Here is a 20,039-nt window from a genome sequence, read left to right on the forward strand (position 1 = left end):
TATTATTGAACTTTGGATTACGAGCCAAAAATTACACTGAAAATTGTTTAGGCAAAACAAATTCATTACATACTTGATAGTTACTGACATGATAAATGAGTTTTGCTTTGTTGCATTAATCATCGGCTATTGTAATTCTGACATATAGTCTTAGAGAGAAAAGCTGCTACATTTTCCCATTAGCAGCAAGGGATCTTTTATATGCACCATCCCACAGATAGGATAGCACATACCACATACCACAGCCTTTGATTTACCAGTCGTGGTGCACTAGCTGGAACGAGAAATATATAGCCCAATGGCCCCACGCACCCATGGGGATCGATAGAAAGAAAACGACCGCACATCAACCGAACACTTTATACCTCTGAGGTACGTCCTGCCCCTTCCCCAAATAAGGTAATATTTGAGAAAACTACAAAAGACATACGACACTTGTATCCAGTCCAGTAGTCTGGACAATCACATGCGCAGCGTTTCGTTTTGGAAGGAGTGCCACCATGCAGACAGTGAACCATGCATTTCTCTGCAAAATAGAAACATATAGCTATAGTTTCAGGGCCGTAGCTAGGATTTTTTTTTGGGGGGTGGGGTGGGGGGCAACTGAGTAGTTAATAGTTTAAAAGTCCTTAAGAAGATAATTTACTTTAATGCTTTCCGGATTTCGCCCCCCCCCCCCCCCCCCCCCCCCCCCCCCCCCCCCCCCCCCCCCCCCCCCCCCCCCCCCCCCCAGCTACGGCTCTGATATTGTGGCCACGTTCAAAGGATATCAACAATGTCCGGATAATATAAATAACATTCACAGATAACAAAGCCTAAGTGTTCCAGTATCCAGGGGCCCTATTTTCGAAGCCATCTTAGCGCTACGAAATCGTAAAACCGTCGTAGGTTGTGACGTCACTACAGCACACGCCATAGTGACGTCATAGCTTACGATAATTTCACGATTTCGTAGGCTAAGATAGCTTCGAAAATATGGGCCGAATTATAAATTTTTTGAAAGGTTATGAGCAAATGAAAATAAAGTTAATGTTCACAGGTAAGTTTCCAACAGATAGATAGATCTCTTCCTTTCAGTTCCAGTTATATTAAACCAGTGAGGACTGTATCTCCAATAAATGTAAACTTACCTGCAGCATGCAGTTGCTTATAAATAGTACTTCCATAAAACAAGTTAATTAAATTGACATGGTTATTTAATAAAATTAACTTTAAAAAGTTAAAATTATTCCAGTGTCAATTTTAAAGTATATAATGTAATAAAGTTGAACAAGGGGACATGCTTTTAATGTTTGCTTGTCAGACAGCGAACGAGCGAGAGAACAACCGCTGTCGTCATGTCATGTCATGTCATAGGGTTTTACGTGCACATTCAGAGCAAGCTGTTGTAGCACACGCCTGTCCATGACAGGAAAGGTGTGGGGGGGGGGGGGGGGGAGAGGGGAAAGAGGGACCGCCTGCACTGGCAGGTGCAAGGGAGCACCAGCAGCCCGATTGAATCGGTAGCAGGCGGGTGTGGGTGGTGGTGGTGGTGCTATGGAATTTGAATGGAGCCGTTAATGCCAAAGAGAAAGTGGTGCGCAATTTTGTTGAGGAAATTTTGGCGCAATTTTGAACGGTCGGTCGAAAGGTAAATGGCCGAGCTAATATAGGTTTTGATATTAGTGAATCGAGAGTAGCTCGTTCTGCTGTCGTCCATTGGCTTCAGCCTTTTATACTTTTTCATAGTACCACGTGACGTCTTAACAGCCAATCAGAAATTACGTCACGCTAGGAAGAGATGTACCTTTACAAAATAAATACCATTTCATTTAATAGTTAGGTTATGCACACAATTGCTCAATAAATAAAATAATTGCTTTTTGGTTCAGCTTCCGTTTGTAATTTACAGTTTGTAAATGCACACTAAATCCTGAGAAACATAGCAAAAGCATTACCAACTTGAAATAATTAATTCTGGAAATTTCTAACGTGCATAAACAGAAAACTAATATTTCTTAATTACTTTTTAGTCTAAAATTAGCGTAAAACAATTTCACAGAAAAATTTGCTGTGTAGTGTATGTACTGAAAACGTTAGAATGACAGATCACGTATTCATAAGGCGTCCTCGTTTTCTGAAAATATTTGGAACATTTAACGTAGAGTTTTGCAGCGCTTGCGTAAAAGCAAAAGTAGGAGTACATTTTACTCGTTATTGGGAATACAAGTATACAATAAAATAGATTTTGAGCCTTAATATAAACACGAAAATAACTACATAAATTAATGAATGAATAAATCTTTAATTAATATTTAAACAAAATTAAAATTCTGTATCTTAATTTAGTATATTTTTTAAACTGTCTGACTGGCCGTATCTTATCAACAGAGAAACACACAATTATTCGAATAGGCCTTTAACAGTTGTAGGCTAAAGAAGCCCCCCCCCCCCCCCCCCCCCCACCCCCCCCGAAAAAACTACAAAACATTTAAGGAAATATTAATTACATAATTTTGCTAACAAGTAGTGTAGTGGTAGTCTCGTGAATAACAGTATTTCCAGGATACAGTCTTGAATGTCATTGGTGCTACACATTGTCATTGGTGTTACGCAAGAATATTTTAGCTGTCATTTCTCAAGAAACTTTATTTTTGAAATTTAAATTATTTATTTATGAAAGCATACCTTCTACCTTTATAACTTTGATGAAATTTATTTTGAAAGACTCCATACTTTTGAATAATTTAAACTGCCACAGTGTATAATTTAAGTCACATACAGAATATCTGTGTTGAAATGCACAATTACACCCTTGAATAGTTTTTAATTCTAAAGTTATTCCATATATGTTATTAGTGACACCCAAATAACACATCCATGTGCTCTTGATCACTATAAACCAATTGGATCACACTGCTGAACTACCCCACTTGTCCGGTAACACCAATGACATAATGAACTTGTTCACAGAGTAACACGTATCTGCACATGCAGGCCGATTACAGTTCTGCGTGGCCAGATATAATTTTATGTTTCTTTGTTCATCTAGTTTCCAAAAGTTAACAATAAATATTTATATCTTTTAACTGTTTTTTTATCTTGGATTTGTATTTTGAAAAGTGACGCTTTCTGTAGAATGACCCACACGACAAACGACACTATTAAGAATTTAATTAAAACAAGTTAAAGACAAGTTAAAAAAAAAAAAAAAAAACAAATCCCAAATGCACACCGTGTCTACTCACTGGCCAGTTGTACGTAAACTTCGCCACTGTTCAAATAACAATTATACAAGCAGCAAAACCAGGGCGATTGCAGATCCTGTTTTTGTAGTGAATGTATCACAAAGATATATTTCGTCTCGTTCCTATCGTAACGGCCTCTCGAACCCCGTCCACAGAGTATACTGTAACCAGGCATGTGCATCTCTGTGGAACAATTATGGCGCTCCCGGTCTACGTTTCCATACAGCGTGCGCTCTCCATGGACTCGACCAAAGTAGAAGGACATGTTCATATCACGACTACCAGGATACCCTTTAATTAGGGCACACGAAAAGATCACCGGTTGGTTCATCGAACTGTTAGAAACCATGAGGCGCATGTCCAAGTGTGCTCCTGTAAAAACAAGCATTCGGAGAGGAGAGCTAGGAGATTAAAAAAGTTAAAGTTTGTTTTCTGTAACGACACCACTAGAGCACATTGATTAATTAATCATCAGCTATCGCATGTCAAACATGTTGTAATTTTGACATACAGTCTTAGAGAGGAAAGCCCTACATTCTTCCATTAATAGCAAGGGATCTTTTGATATATACAGGCTTTCTGCCAGAGGGTAAAACGGGTATAGCGCCATACCCAATTTTTTTTGAAGATTTTATTTTTAAAGTTAACCTTTTAACAAAATTAATTACTCTTATCATTACTGTATGGTTTTCTTAACCCTAAGCCTAAACTTAACCCATTTTCTTTCTGGGTGAGGTCCCCCATACCCTCAGTTGACTGTGGTTGCATTCAATTCCATAGCGCCATACCCAAAAATTTCTTTCTGGCAGAAACACTGATAAAAGCACCATCTCAAAGACAAGATAGCACATATCACGGCCTTTGATATACCAGTTGTGGTGTACTGGTTCGAACAAGAAAGCTAGGAGATAGTAAGTTGGCAAAGTAAATTTTGCCCAGTCCGTTTGTTGTTAGTTTATGCAATAAAATATGTTTTTAATCAAAGGCATTCTGAGAGAATGAATGAATGGATGTTTAACGACACCCCAGCACACAAATAGAGATCGGCTAATAGGTGTCAAATAAGGTGAGTACATCGACGTGATTATTCCACTTAAAATAAAAATTGTATATTTACGGTTTGTAAAACACAGTGCAAAGAGTTGTGGGAATAGAATACAAGGTAAGTATATTTCAAAAGTTTGTAAAGAAATCAAATTGTTTCTGTTGACAAATATATTGATTCTTGTTAGATTCAGATTACTTTCAACCAAAACGTGACGCACAGTCAGTGTTCACACTGAGGAGGATCCTTCTTTAATATGCATTCTGAGAGAATTGCTATTTTGTAGCAAAACATAATGGGCCGATTTTACAAATCCTGTTTTAGACTTACACGTGTGTAACTATGGATAATTAGTTTAAACACCTGCGTTTATGAAAAAACACAAGCTTCGTAAATTCGGCTCAATATATGTCCAAGATCCGAGGCTCAAAATTAAGAATTTACATGTATTAACTAATGGCAATTAAAAAAAAAAAAAAAAGGAAAAAGGAAAAAAAAAAGAAAGAAAATAAATGCTGTTGCTAAATGCATGCCATGCCCACTTAGAGTAATATTGATCCTGCTGACACCAGCTGGGCCCGGTTTAATGGAGCGGTTATAACGCTACTTACGACAGCGCTAGTCATGGCATCATAGTATGACAACATAAACTGCAATGTTTGGGGACAATGAAGCTGTTACATAGTAAACCGACGGCACAATGATGGTCGTACTTTACAACACCTTCCCATCAGGCGTAACCGCGATGTTTCAATGCCTGTAGCACTCGTCTTGCACTTCGTCGTTCCATTAGAACGCATATTTTGAGATTGATCAATTTGAACAGGAATACATACATACATACATACTGTGATACATACATACATACATACATACATACATGTAAAATGAAAGGGTAATAGTTAATATCATCATTTGAGGTAGAACCTTCAGAGAAGTAACATGTCTGGTGAGTACAAGTTGTACGTTCCCGACATGGATAAGTTGACCCGTTTCTACAAGCTGCAAGCAGAAGGAAAATTTCAACCTCATTTTCCAGTTCAACTTGGTGGGAAAAGTCAGATGATGTACAGCGTGGATCGATGTCTAGAACTCTACGATCCCACGTGGAAAAAAGAAAAAGAGGAACAGAACAAGTCCCCGGTCCCCAATGTCGTCATAGTTTCCCTCACACAACAGGTGGTAGAGCAAGCCAAGGCCGATTTGAAACGGAAACAACAACAACAAAGTGGTACGGGTTGGAAATCCCCGAAATGGCAGAAGCATTTCTGAAAAGACTATAAAAGGAACTATCTCGGTCAGATATCATTTTATTTAGAGTTGTCATGCAGAGTACATGTGGTTTCACATTCTCGAGAAGAGACGCCATGTTGAGACATTTTCAACAAAAACATGCAAAAGGTCTACCACCACAACCACGACTGCAGCAGCAGTCACCACCACCACCACCACCACAGCTGCAGCATCAGCATGCTCTATGTTTGTTACAGCCCTTCACCATGTGTGGAAAGATATTTTTGATATACAAACTGCTGAGGGGTGGTAACAACTTCCCACCGCCTCAACGCATCATGTGGCTCTACAAACGACGGCAACCCCTCTACGACATGATTAGAGCAACCGTTCGAGTGAAATTTGTTCAAGGAATACCTGAGAATTTGGAAAAGGATCATTATTTGGATCCCAGAGACAGAAATCTCATCGTGTTGGACGACTTGATGTCGACAGTTGGCAAAGACCCTCACATCACCGATCTGTTCATGGAAGGAAGTCAGCACAGAAACCTATCGGTGATTGCCATTGACCAGAACCTCTAGGACAGGAAAGACCCAACACAGAGAAGAAACTGCCATTACCTGACCCTGTTCAACTTCCCCATCGACAAGCAGCAAGTCCTACCCTTGGCATGGCAGATGTATCCGAAAAACACTGATCATGTCATGCTACAGTTTGAGAAAGCTATCCACAGGCCCTACGGACATCTGTTGGTAGACTTGAAACCGACCACGCTCAAACATTGGCGCCTTCAACCTAATGGTTTAGAGACGAGCCCGTTCGAATAGTGTAATAGCACGAACGTAACAGCAAATGTCTGAGAAGAGTTGCAGCCACCGTCGGGTAAAGAGCTCTACCTGCAAATCATGCAACAAAACCAACTCAAGAGAAAACTGCCAGGTATACCCGCCTACAAAAGAGACGATGAAAAAGATGATGAGGTAGAACCCTATCTGAAAAACGTCAAGAGGATACAGTCTTGTGATATGTGTGGTCTGGTCTTTAAAGACGGGAGCGAGGAGGGAAATGAAGAGCCGTCAGCCGATCTTGAAAACGAAGGCGTACGTCTGATGATCGAACATTAATTTGACATCAATCATGACTATTTTGAAAGCAAGAGTCCCAGAGTCAGAAATCTCATCGTGTTGGACGACTTGATGTCTCTCTCTATATATATTGGAAATTTTCAGTGCCACGTTCTTTTGGGATGGGGCCTGTTAAGACCCACAGTAGGCCTGGATAAATCCATGACCAATAAAAAAAATAAAAAATTATCCCCTAGACTTACATGTACCTCACTAGGTTATAATATAATATAAAGCCCCCGAGCTTTTGTGCCCTTCACGACTCACGTGATCCAACATTTTCAAAAGCACATCAACCAGCAACATTATAGATACTGCATGCTCTTAATATTATTATTGACCACCTTGTCTGTGCACATCACTAGCGTAGGCAGCGGGCGTGGGGGTGGAGTGTGTGGTGGCGGTTAAGGAGGCATTTGCTCTCCGACCCATTATTTTTTGACCCAGTAGCAGCAGCGATGGTTTATATATATATATATATATATATATATATATATATATATATATATATATATATATATGTCTGTCTGTGTGTGTGTGTGTGTGTGTGTGTGTGTGTGTGTGTGTGTGTGTGAGCGCGCCCCTTCCTTTGGCACCTTCTTACACCACTGCACATATATATAGGTTTCCGGGTGTGGGTTTTTCACAATGCCTTGACGCATGGAGCTGAAAGTTTGTGTATAACTTTATCATGTACCGTTTCAGATCATGTTTGACTTCCATGGCGATTTAATCATTTGTGACCCAATTGAACTTTAGGAGATATAAAAAATTATTTTCTGGATTTTTTCGTACAATACTTCAAGATACTGAGCTGAATCTGTATGTATAGCTATATCATGTACTGTAGTAACTGTTGCAGATTAAGTATAACTTTCATGACCATTTACTAATTTTTCACAGAGTAATGGCCCTTTAATATAGGAGATACAAAAACGTGTTTGGCCCGGTAGGGGGACATGTATTGCTTTAGCAGTACTCTTAGAGTGCTTGTATTATTTAAAACAAACAAAACAGTTAACGTTTGTTTTGTTTAACGACACCACTAAAACACATTGATTTATTAATCACTGTCTACTGGATGTTAAACATTTGATCGGAAACTCACTAAAATGTTCTATTATTAATAGCAAGCAGGCTTTTGAGTGTACATGTAATAAAAACAAAACAGCCGGTTATTGGTTTGAAATCATTTAAAATTGAACACTGGGCCCATCGATGGGGATCGATCCTAGACTGACTGCGCATCGGGCAAATGCTTTACCACTGGGTTACGTCCCACCCTCAGATTATCAAAACTACAAAAACCAGCAACATCAGGACATGGTATGCTTTCAATTCTATTTTATTTGAAACAAACAAAAAGTTAAAAGTTTGTTTTGTTTAATGATACCACTAGAGCCCATTGATGTATCTGTCATCGGCTACTGGATGTCAAACATTCGGTAATTGTGACATATAGTCTTAGCAAGGGAACCCGCTACATTTTTCCATTAGTAGCAAGGAATCTTTTATATGCACCATCCCAGACAAGATAGCACATACCAAACCTTTGACATACCAGTCATGGTGCACTGGCTGGAGCAAGAAATAGCCCAATTATTAATAGTGGCTTATTTGTTACAGAAAGAAGATCGTCTAAATAAAAAATTTGGGGAGGAACTAACACCATTTTTAAAAAATCAGGACTTTGGTCGCATTAAACTACATGTACCTGGCCTTGTGCTTATAAGGCTTTTAGAGTGTAGAGCCAAGACTCAAATAGTGTCCGAGACATTAACGTCATGACAATGTCATACAAACGTCATGCATGTTTTATAAACAGGTTGTATACGCATATGCCCAGGCGACTGGCAGTTTCTGGTCCCGGTATATATGTATGTATCAATTGGGATTTTAAATAACGAACGCCGGTAGTAGGGGAGCATAGTAGGTGGTTACAAGTGCCTCTTAACAATGCCAGAAGTAACTACTGAACACTCTCTGAAGTGGTTAAACTAAGCCCACAGCTAAAAACAGGTCTGTGACACGAATAGACAGAAGAGACAAGCACGTGTCGCTGTTGGAGAGACAAGGATTGATATGTGGAGGTGGACAGCGAAAGAAGTTGAAAGTTAGGAGCTGTCAGATCATGAAAATATGAGAAAGAATTCAAGGGAGAGAAAGGAAAGATGGCAGTGAGGTAAAATAATAATAATAATATTAATATTAATATTAATATTAATATTAATAATAAAACAATTTAAATTAAGACTTTAAAATAAGACTAATTTCAAGGTAAAATAGTTTACCTGAAGCAAACTAATGACTATTTCTCTGCATTTGTTTTTTCCCAGAGAATTTTCTACATTGCAAGAGTTGTCACAGCTAAATATGCTACTTTTATGCATTTACCTTCAGCAACGTCGCGACTTGTGAAAAATATCACCGCAGTGACTGCCATAATGGTATACAGCTTTAACAAAGTCATACCTGTAAATAAATAAATAAATAATCTGCATTTAAATATTGATTTAATGGCTGACTGGAATTATAGTTGTGTATTAATTATTACCTGGTGGGTTTTTTTGTTCCTAATTATATAAGATCCTGACTATATCAAAACACACAAGTAATAACCTATAGTCCGTCCCACAGGGAACGCTTTTTTCATGCTATGGATTTTACTACAAGTTATTTATTTCTAAGCAGATTGTTTTAAACATTCGGGGATTTATCCAGGAGTCCCATGGCTGATCAAATTGGGAAAATTAGCTCGAGTTTAGTCATAATTGGGAATATTCATTTTGTTTTTAATATATTGTTCTTAATTAAATATTATTTAAAAAATTACAAAATTGACCTATTTTTATAGTTCTGATTTTCAGTTATATGATGAAGACAACTGTTCTTAAATTTCTTTGATTCAACTCACACATAACTGTTAAAAGTTTTACTTATTCACTTAGGATGACATGAAGAGAAACTGAAGGTTTCAGTTTGAACTACATTTAATATCAATGTTCACAGTTCAGGACATTCAGATGTGTCAGCCACAAATACTAATTTAAAGTTTTAGCTTATTAAGTAACTGTTAATAACATTTCACAATACCATATAGTGTCAATTAAATGTACTTGTATATCAGTGCTGACTGACATACCAAACCAAAGAAAATAATATTTAACATAAATTAATATCAAATTTATATAGATCTAAGATAAAGAAGAAAAAAAAAGACTAGTGCATTTTTATTACATTTGTGTTATTTGATCATATAATGAATTTGAAAAATGTCTTGCAATTTTAATTATGTAATGTTTGAACACACACACACACACACACACACACACACACACACACACACACACCAAAACAACACTGTAAAAGGTTCGGAAACATACATCATGACGTGCGACCTTAAAAGACTGGTCACAGTTTGCGTTAATACGCCTACACTGTTACAGTGTAACAGTTTCTAAAAATCCAATAGCCATGGGATCAGTGATATTCAAAATCCACCAGTCGTGGGATCATTCATTTTCAAAATCCACCAGCCACTAACCCTACTTCTGTGTCTTCTGTAAATTTGTACCAAAAATACTAGAACGTATAAAAAACACACCACCCCCCCAATCTGCCCAAAGCACTTTATAATCACTATAATAATTATTAACATGTAATTTGTAATGCGTTTATTTCCAAGTGCAAATACCATTAACTATTCCAAATAAATTAATATGTATTATTTCAGGGCAGTAGCTAAGATTTTTTGTTTGGGGGGGGGGTGCGGCAACTGAGTAGTTAATTAGTCTAAAACTCCTTTTCTTTAAGTTTCTATAATGCTTTCCGAATTTTTTCTATAGCCCTCCCCCCCCCCCCCGCTAGCTACGGCCCTGTATTTAGTGTACTATTAAAAAATGTAAAAATGGGGGTTGCTCTTATATATATTAAATGCTAAGTGTTATCCTAATTTTTGCATGTAAATAAAATATAACGAAGAATTTTTTTTGTACGTAATGCCCAAGAAGATCGATACATTGTTTAGATCAGTTTCATTACAAAATGTTAACATTATCAGCAATCAAAACTAATTTGATGTACAGTACATGACTGGTTTCCGTTTGCATTATATATACAGTGTGTTACTTAGAAACAGCATGAAATCGTTTTTGTCTGTTCAGCTTAGATGTGAATAAAAGTAAATTGGTAAAGTAGATTAATTTTTAGATGGTATATATTGATGATGATTAGATTTCGATATGAGATTGGTGAATAATTGGGAATTTACAGCCAAGAAATTGGTAATGCTTTTGGGAAGGTGACGATGTTCAGTACCGTACAACGCCTGCATAAATCCCTGAAATTGCACACAAAAATTGTAGGTTTTTTGGGTTTTTTTTTTTTTATTCCAAAACACTTTTACTTTTCTGCTTACGTCAAACAAACTGAAAGTATTTTCAAAAGCCATTTCTTTTGGAGGATGGGATGGACTATAGATAGATGTACATGTATCATGGGTGAACCAGGCTCGGTCAGCATAAGCATTCAAGTCTAAAGGAAGGGCGGGACGCAGCTCAGTGGTAAAGCGTTCGCTTGATGCGCGGTCAGTTTTGGATCGATCCCCGTCGGTGGACCCATTAGGCTATTTCTTGTTCCAGCCAGTGCTCCACAACTGGTGTAACAAAGGCTGTGGTATGTACTATCAAAAAGAGTAGCCCATGAAGTGGCGACAGCGGGTTTCTTCTCTATATATCTGTGTGGTCCGTAGCCATATGTCGGACGCCATATAACCGTAAATAAAATGTGTTGAGTGCGTCGTTAAATAAAACATTTCCTTTCTTCCTTCGGGTCTAGAGCATATCAATATTTCTAAACAGAGTTGTTAACCAAATAGGTACCTTTTTAGTAGTATTTCTACACTTCAAATTAGCACTAAATTGGCCGTTATGTAGCAAAGTTCACCACATGTGCGTCAAAAACTGTAATATGCGTCAGCAGCAAGCAAATATTCTCAACTACGTAACCTGTTTCGGTGAATGAAACATTTAGTGATATAGCTTACAGTAAAAACTTTCCCGCACAAAATGTTTCAGTGTTTTATCAAAATATGTATGTTGTTCAACAAAACATGTACGTATAATACTTTATAGTTTTTTAATTTTTAAAAAAAATATTTTAAAGGCAAATTACAAAATGGAGTCGTCGCGAACCAATATTAATAGACATTTTATGAAAACAAACATAATAAGTCTGATGTCTTGCAAATGTGTTATAAGTTGAGCAAATGAATGGCTTATAATGGTAAAATTGTTTGGTTAATAAATATAAACTGCATTCTGAGTTTTAATGAATATATAAACTGATATCCAGAAAGATGTTTATGTTAAAATATATAAAGACCATATATTTCTGAGTATCTGAATAGAGAGTTTTGCCAGCAGACGCCGTGACAATCATGTGTCTTCAATAACTAGATAGCAGTACAGCTGAGAACAGATTTCAGAAAAGTTTTCTTTCAAATGAGTCTTTGAAAATGATAGCATAAAAGGTATTATTTTTATTAGTGGGTCAAGTTGAATAAAGTCTACAGCAGGGTCATACTGGACAGAATCTCAGTAGTCATCGACCCACTGTTGTGCAAAGAACAGGCAGGTTTTAGAAAAGGAAGGTCATGCGGAGACCACATCTTTACTTTAAGGCAGATCCTGGAGCAGTGCCAAGAATGGAACACGCCAGTCTACGCAAACTTCGTCGATTTTGAGAAGGCGTTCGACAACATCCACAGAGACTCTCACTCTGGCATATACTCCGGCACTATGGAATCCCACTCAAGATAGTGAATGCCATCAAACTACTCTTCAATGATTTCAGGTCACAGGTCATTTCCGGTCAATACCTGACAGAAGATTTTGAAATCAAGACCGGAGTGAAGCAAGGATGCATACTATCTCCCTTCCTCTTCTGCCATGGTATCGACTGGGTCATGAAAGAAACAGTACAAGGAGAGAACAGCAGCATCAAATGGACCTTCGCGGAGATACTTGAAGATCTAGACTTTGTTGATGACATAGCTCTTCTGTTACATCGCTAAAGAGACATCCAAAGAAAAGGTGAGGTACTTGCCAAAAATGTCGGATCAGTTGGATTAAAGATCAACACCAACAAGACCAAGGCACTACGAAACAACAACCAAACAGCAGACCCCATCACGATTGGAGGAAGAGACATTGAAGAGGTGACCGAGTTCACCTACCTTGGGGCTAAGGTGACAACAGATGGAAACTCTATATCTGAGGTCAAGGCAAGGATCAGCAAGGCAAGAGGGGCTTTTGCGGCACTGAAGAACATCTGGAAGACCAACAAGATCAGCAACAGAACCACGATTCGCCTGTTCAAGAGCAACGTCCTGAGTGTGCTGCTATATGAAGTGGAATCATGGAAGGTCACCAAAGGCATCTGTCAGATCCTGGAAGTTTTCCAGAACAAGTGCCCCAGGAGGATTCTGTGCATCTACTGGTTAAAAAAAAAATCACCAACAAGGAACTCCATGAAAGGACAGGCATGCAGCCCGTCTCTCTCCAGGTTAAACGCCGCAGGTGGAAATGGATTGGACACGTCTGCAAAATGCCACCGACATCCATCCTAAGAGTGGCCATGCGCTGGACCCCTGGTGGGAAGAGAGTGAGGGGGAGACCCAAGAAGACCTGGAGAAGATCGGTGGAGCGGGAGATGAAGGCTCTTGGGTGGAGTTGGGGCCAGGTGACGAAGCTTGCAACAGACAGACAACATTCACGGTCTTTAGTGTCGGCCTTATATGTGACCGCACACGAAAATTATTAAGTAAGTAAGTCAATTCTATCTTGCTTTCTTTACTCGTTTTAACTTTATTTTTACGAAGATTTCTATGAATGTGACAGACATGTGTTGCTTCCTCCAAGTCAATGACGTTAAAAAGTTTCAAATGTGCGTACTGTTGCGCACAAACGACGCAACCACTGAAACAGGTCCCTCACCGAAACAGGTCAACGGATGACACTTCGATAGCCATAGTCAGGTCCCTTTTCGAGAAATATGACATGTGCAGGCATTTTTTAAGGTTTTGGTCCAACATAACCTATTTTTGGTATGCTGAATCAAAAAAAAAGAAGAAAAAAAAAAAAAGAAAAAAAAAGTTGGCCATCGGAGAAATTACGTTTTATAGTTCTTTTTCAGCGAGATTCCTCGCCTCCACGTCATTTCTCCGTCTGACTTTGTTGACTTGTTTTTTTCGTGACTCGTATGACGACCATTCTGCATAACGCCACGGTTGTTCGCGTTTAGTCTCTACATGTCCGAGCCTGTCCTACCAGCACTGGAAGATTGACCGCCCCACTCTAAGAAGAAATAGGAAGCGGGGTCGGCCCCTACTACTCTTTTTCTAGACTTTACATTGCTTTATAATGATACCATCTCGTATCCTCCGGAGTCGGGCCCGTCCGCACCACTATACCAACCCATGACGACTGGACTATACCCTAGTCTGATACTCTACTCGTTCAGACGGATCCGGCTTCTCAAGATCTGTATTTCAGCACAGCACTACACCTTCAACGTCTATCGACTGTCAATCTAGGGCTTTTCTTGACGGGATGCAACTCATCTCGTCCCTTTAAGCTGTGCACCCAAACGGCCTTAACGAGGCCACTCGCGTGGACATCTCGATCGGACTTTAAACGTTTAAATCTGCGTTCAAAATTTTATGTCGAAATTAGTTCTTTTTTGTAATATTATTAAATAGTCCGATCCTCTCTTCTTTCTCTTATTTAATTTTGGACTGTCCTTCTAAAATGCTCCAAATTATATAAATATTCGGCCGAGCAGTCAATTCTGTTTTATTTTTGGCTTGCAACCTTTTTCTTTTATTTATTCTATTAACGTTTTTACTAATTGCTATTTTCAAAATTCTGCCCATTTTCAACTTTGAAAATTTAGTTTTGTCAAACAGAAGAAAAACAAGATGACGGTGGCCATTTGACATAGAATCAACATCCAAGTCGTATGAAGGGCATTACTTGCTGCCATAAATACAAGAATGTATCGCAGCATACAATACAAATGAGTTCAACATATGTGTAGTATGATTCAAGATGGCCGTCATATTATAACTATTTGCAATGGGTGGAATATATCGTCCACAACGTAGTCTATTTAATAATGCATACTTTGTTTTTGATTTTTGTTCACATCAAATGTTATGAGGCTTTTAACATGTATGGGTATTTAATGAAAGGGTTATTTAACAACAGCAGCAACCTTTCTAATGCTTTAACACAAACTGGAAGCAAAATCAGATGGCATTCGTAGGTTATTCATCCATACGAGTCCATCCACTTCTGAAGGTGATGGAAGGTCTAGAGTGATACATGTAAGCTTGCTTTGTATGGTAATGACATGACACAAGCCGGCTCATCCGCGAACACTACTTATGGATCTTTCAATTTCTTAGGTAGAACATTTCGTACTTTGTCTCCACTGTCTACTGTTAGATTATACACTTTACAAATTAATTGTCTAAAGCATTCCTATTTGTTCTCAGCCAGTGCACCACGACTGGTATATCAAAGGCCGTGGTATGTACTACCTTGTCTGTGGGATGGTGCATATAAAAGATCCATTGCTGCTAATCGAAAAGAGTAGCCCATGAAGTGGCGACAGCGGGTTTCCTCTCTCAATATCTGTGTGGCCCTTAACCATATGTAGATCACGTGATCGCCCACTGGGCTATTCCGCCTAGTAGACGGAATGGCTGAGTGGGCGATCATGTGACGCAACGTCACGATATAGGTTGGCGAAATTAGAATTCTGCTGTCCGGAGTTTATCGAAGCGTAGCTGAATGTGGGTGCTGTCGGATTTCTTTCTGTAGTATGTGTATTAGTGATTAATATGTGTATTTGTTTTTATCAGTTAACTCGAAAATGATCGATGTAAAGGTATTTGACGTCAAACATAGGATTGGTGTGGTATTAGAGCGGGAATCTTTGCCAACTTTTTGGTTGTCAGGAATTGCCAAAAAAATGCATAGGTTGGTCTCTGACTGTAATGAGAGCGTATTTATGTCCAAATGTCCGTCTAGCTCTCTTACAGTCAGAGTACTCGGGCTATTTAAACGTAAGCAAGTCATTTCTATAGGCCTAAGCTTAGTCCGTCTCACAAAGCCTTTTTTATACGATAAAATTTACTACTTAGCCGATTGATTTGAAAATTGTACACAAAAATAGTATCTTTGATTATTTCCAAAACTCTTTTACTTTTCTTTATTATGTTAAACCAAACTGAAATTATTTACAGAAAACAGGTTTATAAACAATCTAATTAAAATTAGCTCCACTATTACATGTGGACCTAACACCAGCCAGTTGGAGCTCATGTGGACATGAGCTCCAACATGAGCTCCAACTGGCTGGTGTTAGATCCACATGTAATAGTGGAGCTAATTTTAATTAGATTGGTTTATAGAATGATGGGATGGACTATAGGATGCACTGACTTATGATCGGCTGTTTCCGGAATGTCTCGCATGAGCAGTTCGAAACTCCGAAGTCGTCTATTGTTCTAACGCCATATTAAATTTGTGACGAAGTATTAAGTTAAGTTTTAAAAGACGAAAGAAATACAAAATACCTTTCGTGAAATATATCGTATGAGAAATTATCGCCATTTTTATTGTGTACGAAGCGAAAAACAAGGATGCGAAGAGTAACCGTCGTCGACTTTAAGTTTAGGTTAATTTTAGAAGGGCCAGTAAGAGCAAGATTACTAAGTATCGGTCTCGGTATGTATTATGGCGCGGTATGTATTTCGACGCGCTATCTTTAAATAGCTACTGTGCGTCATCAGAGAAAAACTATGACGTCAAATGCAGACGTTTTTGTTGACGGAAGTATTTTTTATTGATAAGAATAAAGTAATGTTTACAATTTGCCAGTTAGCGGTAAGTATAAACAATTAAAATACAAATTATACAATGTAACTAAAAGTACTATTTTCCGTAAGGCCCTTTTTGAACATACACAAACATCCTTCCTTTTACTCACCTGCCGCACGCAGGGCGACCAACCTAATGGAAATATTTTTTTCGGAATTTTCTGATATTTTCATTTTTATGTGCGCGAACGCCCTTTTCAAAAACAATTATTTAATGCGCTTGAAAATGTCATTTTCATCAAAGTAATTTTAAACAGTGCGAAAAATGTCATGTTTGACATATATTTGCAAAATGACAATACAAATGAGTATACCATTATTTATATGTGAATTGGAACTTCCTCATAAAGACACACACCCCACATCTACACACACCAAAAATCATCAACAAGTTCACAAAAACCCCACTTTATTAGCAAATATTGTATTACAGTTTAAGACTCCCACCTACAGATTAGCAATAAAGTGACAAACAAAGTTGGGACCAATGTTATTTTTATGTAGGTACATTGCCACATATGCACTATTTGATCATATGCATATAGTGGGGTCGAACTGATTTGTGGCGAACTGGTTTGGGGATGAAACGGCTGCTACCCACATTAAGACTGGCTGCCGTTTTGCATTACGCTTAAATTACTATTACATGCAGTAACACTTTTGGGGAGCCATTGTACAGAAAAGGGAAAAACAAATCGCGTTAATATTTAACTTCCTTGAATAAAATAATATCGGTAGGTATATTAATGTCATGGATGCGCCATATAATAGATTAGTGGTTGCCAAATATTATTTAGTCACATGTTGCATGTGAAACCCACAACTGTCGGTTCGGTTTTTTTCTTTTTGTTTTTGTACGAACGTAGCGTTGTTCTGTTATGCTTTCATCCACGGTGGCAAAACTGCATACATCGCCACAGAACCGATGCCTGCCCCGTAGGAAAATAATTCTATGATATTTAAAATATCTTTAAAATGAATACATAAACTATTCGAGTATAACAAAATAAGAAAGAAAATGTTCATATATGGCTTCAGTTTATTCGACATTTTCATTGGTCGGCTGTTGGAAATAGACATAAGCCCGCATCCTTGATAATGGCACAAAACTAGACAAAACAGAGCTCAGATTGAAATGAGTGATAAAGATATTTAATTCTAAGAATGTAATAAGAATTAGTTGCTTAGAATTTTTTTTGGAGTGAATTTGAAAAAATTCCGGATATTTGGCATCAATTCCGGAATTCCGAGTACGTGATGAAAATTCCGGAGAGTTGGTCGGCCTGCGCACGAGACATTGCCGTCTGCTACTACTGAAGTAAACACAAGGCAATTAGATCACCACTACGTCGATATATTTCTATGGACGTCCGAATGAGTCCCCTGTCCTTATTTTACAATGTAACATGCACTGCGATTATTATGGGTCAGGATTAAAGGACATTCAAGTGCATATAATTATTACATCTTAAAATAATATCCATTCAACATGAAATGTGTAGTGGACATTGTTTTGAATAATAGTAATAATCAAGAAACAAAAATTAAGAAAAATATTCGAAGGTCTGTCAAATTTACTATCGACATCCCAAACTGCGTTACCTAAGAACAAAAACATGAATACGATATTTATGGAAATACTATTCTACATTTTTCAGCTACGATACGTGAAACCAAATAGACTGCAATCAATTAACGTAAAAAAAATTCAACAATGTGGACGTAAAACAAATTCATGCGTTTGCGTTTGTAAAAAGTATCGTACGGTCCGCGTTTTACCAACACCCAACGCTAACACTTGATGTCAATACTGATAGTGAATAGTTTTTAAAATATAATTTTTTTAATGTATTGATTCTTAATTAACACAATTTATATACTCAAAATTATTTACAATTGTTATGAATGGATTATGAATACTATTCACTAAAGTAGAGGCACACAAATGTAGCATACCTTTTGCAGATCGAATATAATAATTGAAAACAAATTCTAACATCAACGGGCTTAAAAAGCATACAAATAAAATGATTTGGCTTTGTTGATCTGGCACGTGTGGGTCATATCACACGCACAAAATGTTAATTTATCTTCCTCCATTTTAAGTCAATTTCTACAAGTCATGTGGACCCGATATCGGTAATTTTAAGGAATAAACAACAAACGACTTAGTAAAATTAATGGTTTTGGGGTTTGTAAAGTTTTGTATTTAGATACTTGTTTGAACGTTATTGTTAATGAAAATGTTCTAGAACTGTGAAGAAAAACCTCACAAATGAATGACAAGCAGACAACAGCAAATCGGATGTTAATTGCGCGAACAGTGCTCGAGAAAACAAAGTGAACGGAGTTGGAAGCATAACGCAGTTAGGGACGTTGAAGATACCCTCACTCTATCAATGTACAAATAGTGACTGTTTGCACTGGGCTAAATGGGGCTATATGGTTTACATGTGACGATAGGGTTAAAATTTATTTTAATGGTGTTATATTTATGTGTATTATTAATATGGAATTTATGGACCACCACACATCGTTTCCAGTTGTTTGGAGTTACTGTCCGAACCAAATTGTTAACAACTACAATAAATTGCTCTCCTACCTTTATTTTTCGTTTGATTTTACCCACATTTTGTCCAGACAGAAAACTTGAAAAAACCCATTGCAATGACATAGATTCCACATACTAGATGATAACCATGTCAGTTATATCAACTTCGCTGAGATCACATTGGGCAAAAAGCATGTAATTTTGTGCTGGCTGCCATTTTGACTTTTTATGGAATATTCTCCAAGAGGGGTGTAAGGATATGATTTAATGTAACAACGTCTTAACATGTTATAAAAGCAAACGTGATGACGTCATACTAATTTTTTGTATTACTATTTTTTGTTTGTTTTAAGATACCACTAGAGATAATTGATTTTATATTAATTATGTCACATACTTTGGAGGCTTTCACCCCTCTTGAATAGAATTCCATACAAAAACAAAATGGCAGACGGCAGAAAACTGCATGTATTTTGCCCTATGCTACCTCGGCGAAGTCGATACTGGCGACATCGTTACAGTCTCGTATGTGGAATCTGTGTCACTGTAATGTTTTTTTTCTCACAAATTGTGTCTGGATAAAATTTGGGGGAAATGTAACAGTAATTAAAGGTAGGAGAGTAATTTATTGTATTGTTGGAACCAAATTGTTAACAACTACAAAAAATTACTCTCCTACCTTTAATTGCCGTTAGATTTCCTCCAAAGTTTATCCAGACACAAATCTTGAAAAACCCATTACAATGACACAGATACCACATACCAGATGCTAACCATGTCATCTATATCGACTTCGCTGAGAGCGCATTGGGAAAAAAGCATGTAATTTTGTATCAGCTGCCATTTTGACTTTTTATGGAATATTCTTCAAGAGGGGTGAAATGATAGGACTTAATCTAACAGCGTCATA

The 20,039-nt window shown here is 37.7% G+C and overlaps 2 protein-coding genes across 4 annotated transcripts in view; one reads left to right on the forward strand and one right to left on the reverse strand.

Annotated features, from left to right (window-relative positions):
* The window catches only part of LOC121376824 (protein cueball-like), a 30,104-nt gene that overhangs the window by 9,067 nt on the left and 998 nt on the right, over positions 1-20,039 (reverse strand). For all 3 annotated transcript variants that reach the window (XM_041504600.1, XM_041504601.1, XM_041504599.1), the window contains exons 2-4: positions 9,027-9,104; positions 3,228-3,599; positions 431-526 (exon numbers count right to left, since the gene is read on the reverse strand). In XM_041504600.1, coding sequence (XP_041360534.1) covers positions 431-526; positions 3,228-3,599; positions 9,027-9,102 — 544 coding nt within the window. In that variant the 5' untranslated portion in view covers positions 9,103-9,104. The remainder of the gene's footprint in view (positions 1-430; positions 527-3,227; positions 3,600-9,026; positions 9,105-20,039) is intronic.
* Positions 11,128-13,260, forward strand: LOC121378097. Its single transcript, XM_041506196.1, has 3 exons — positions 11,128-11,145; positions 12,179-12,381; positions 12,708-13,260. Exons 1-3 carry the CDS (start codon positions 11,128-11,130, stop codon positions 13,258-13,260), a joined length of 774 nt encoding a protein of 257 aa, XP_041362130.1.

The sequence above is a fragment of the Gigantopelta aegis genome, chromosome 7, assembly GCF_016097555.1.
Source record: "Gigantopelta aegis isolate Gae_Host chromosome 7, Gae_host_genome, whole genome shotgun sequence".
Lineage (NCBI taxonomy): Eukaryota > Metazoa > Mollusca > Gastropoda > Neomphalida > Peltospiridae > Gigantopelta > Gigantopelta aegis.

Excerpts from the sequence above, each read along its gene's own strand:
- LOC121378097 (XM_041506196.1), top strand. Across the intron at positions 12,382-12,707 it reads TTCGTCGATTTTGAGAAGGC|AGACATCCAAAGAAAAGGTG; the intron begins GTTCGACAACAT and ends ACATCGCTAAAG.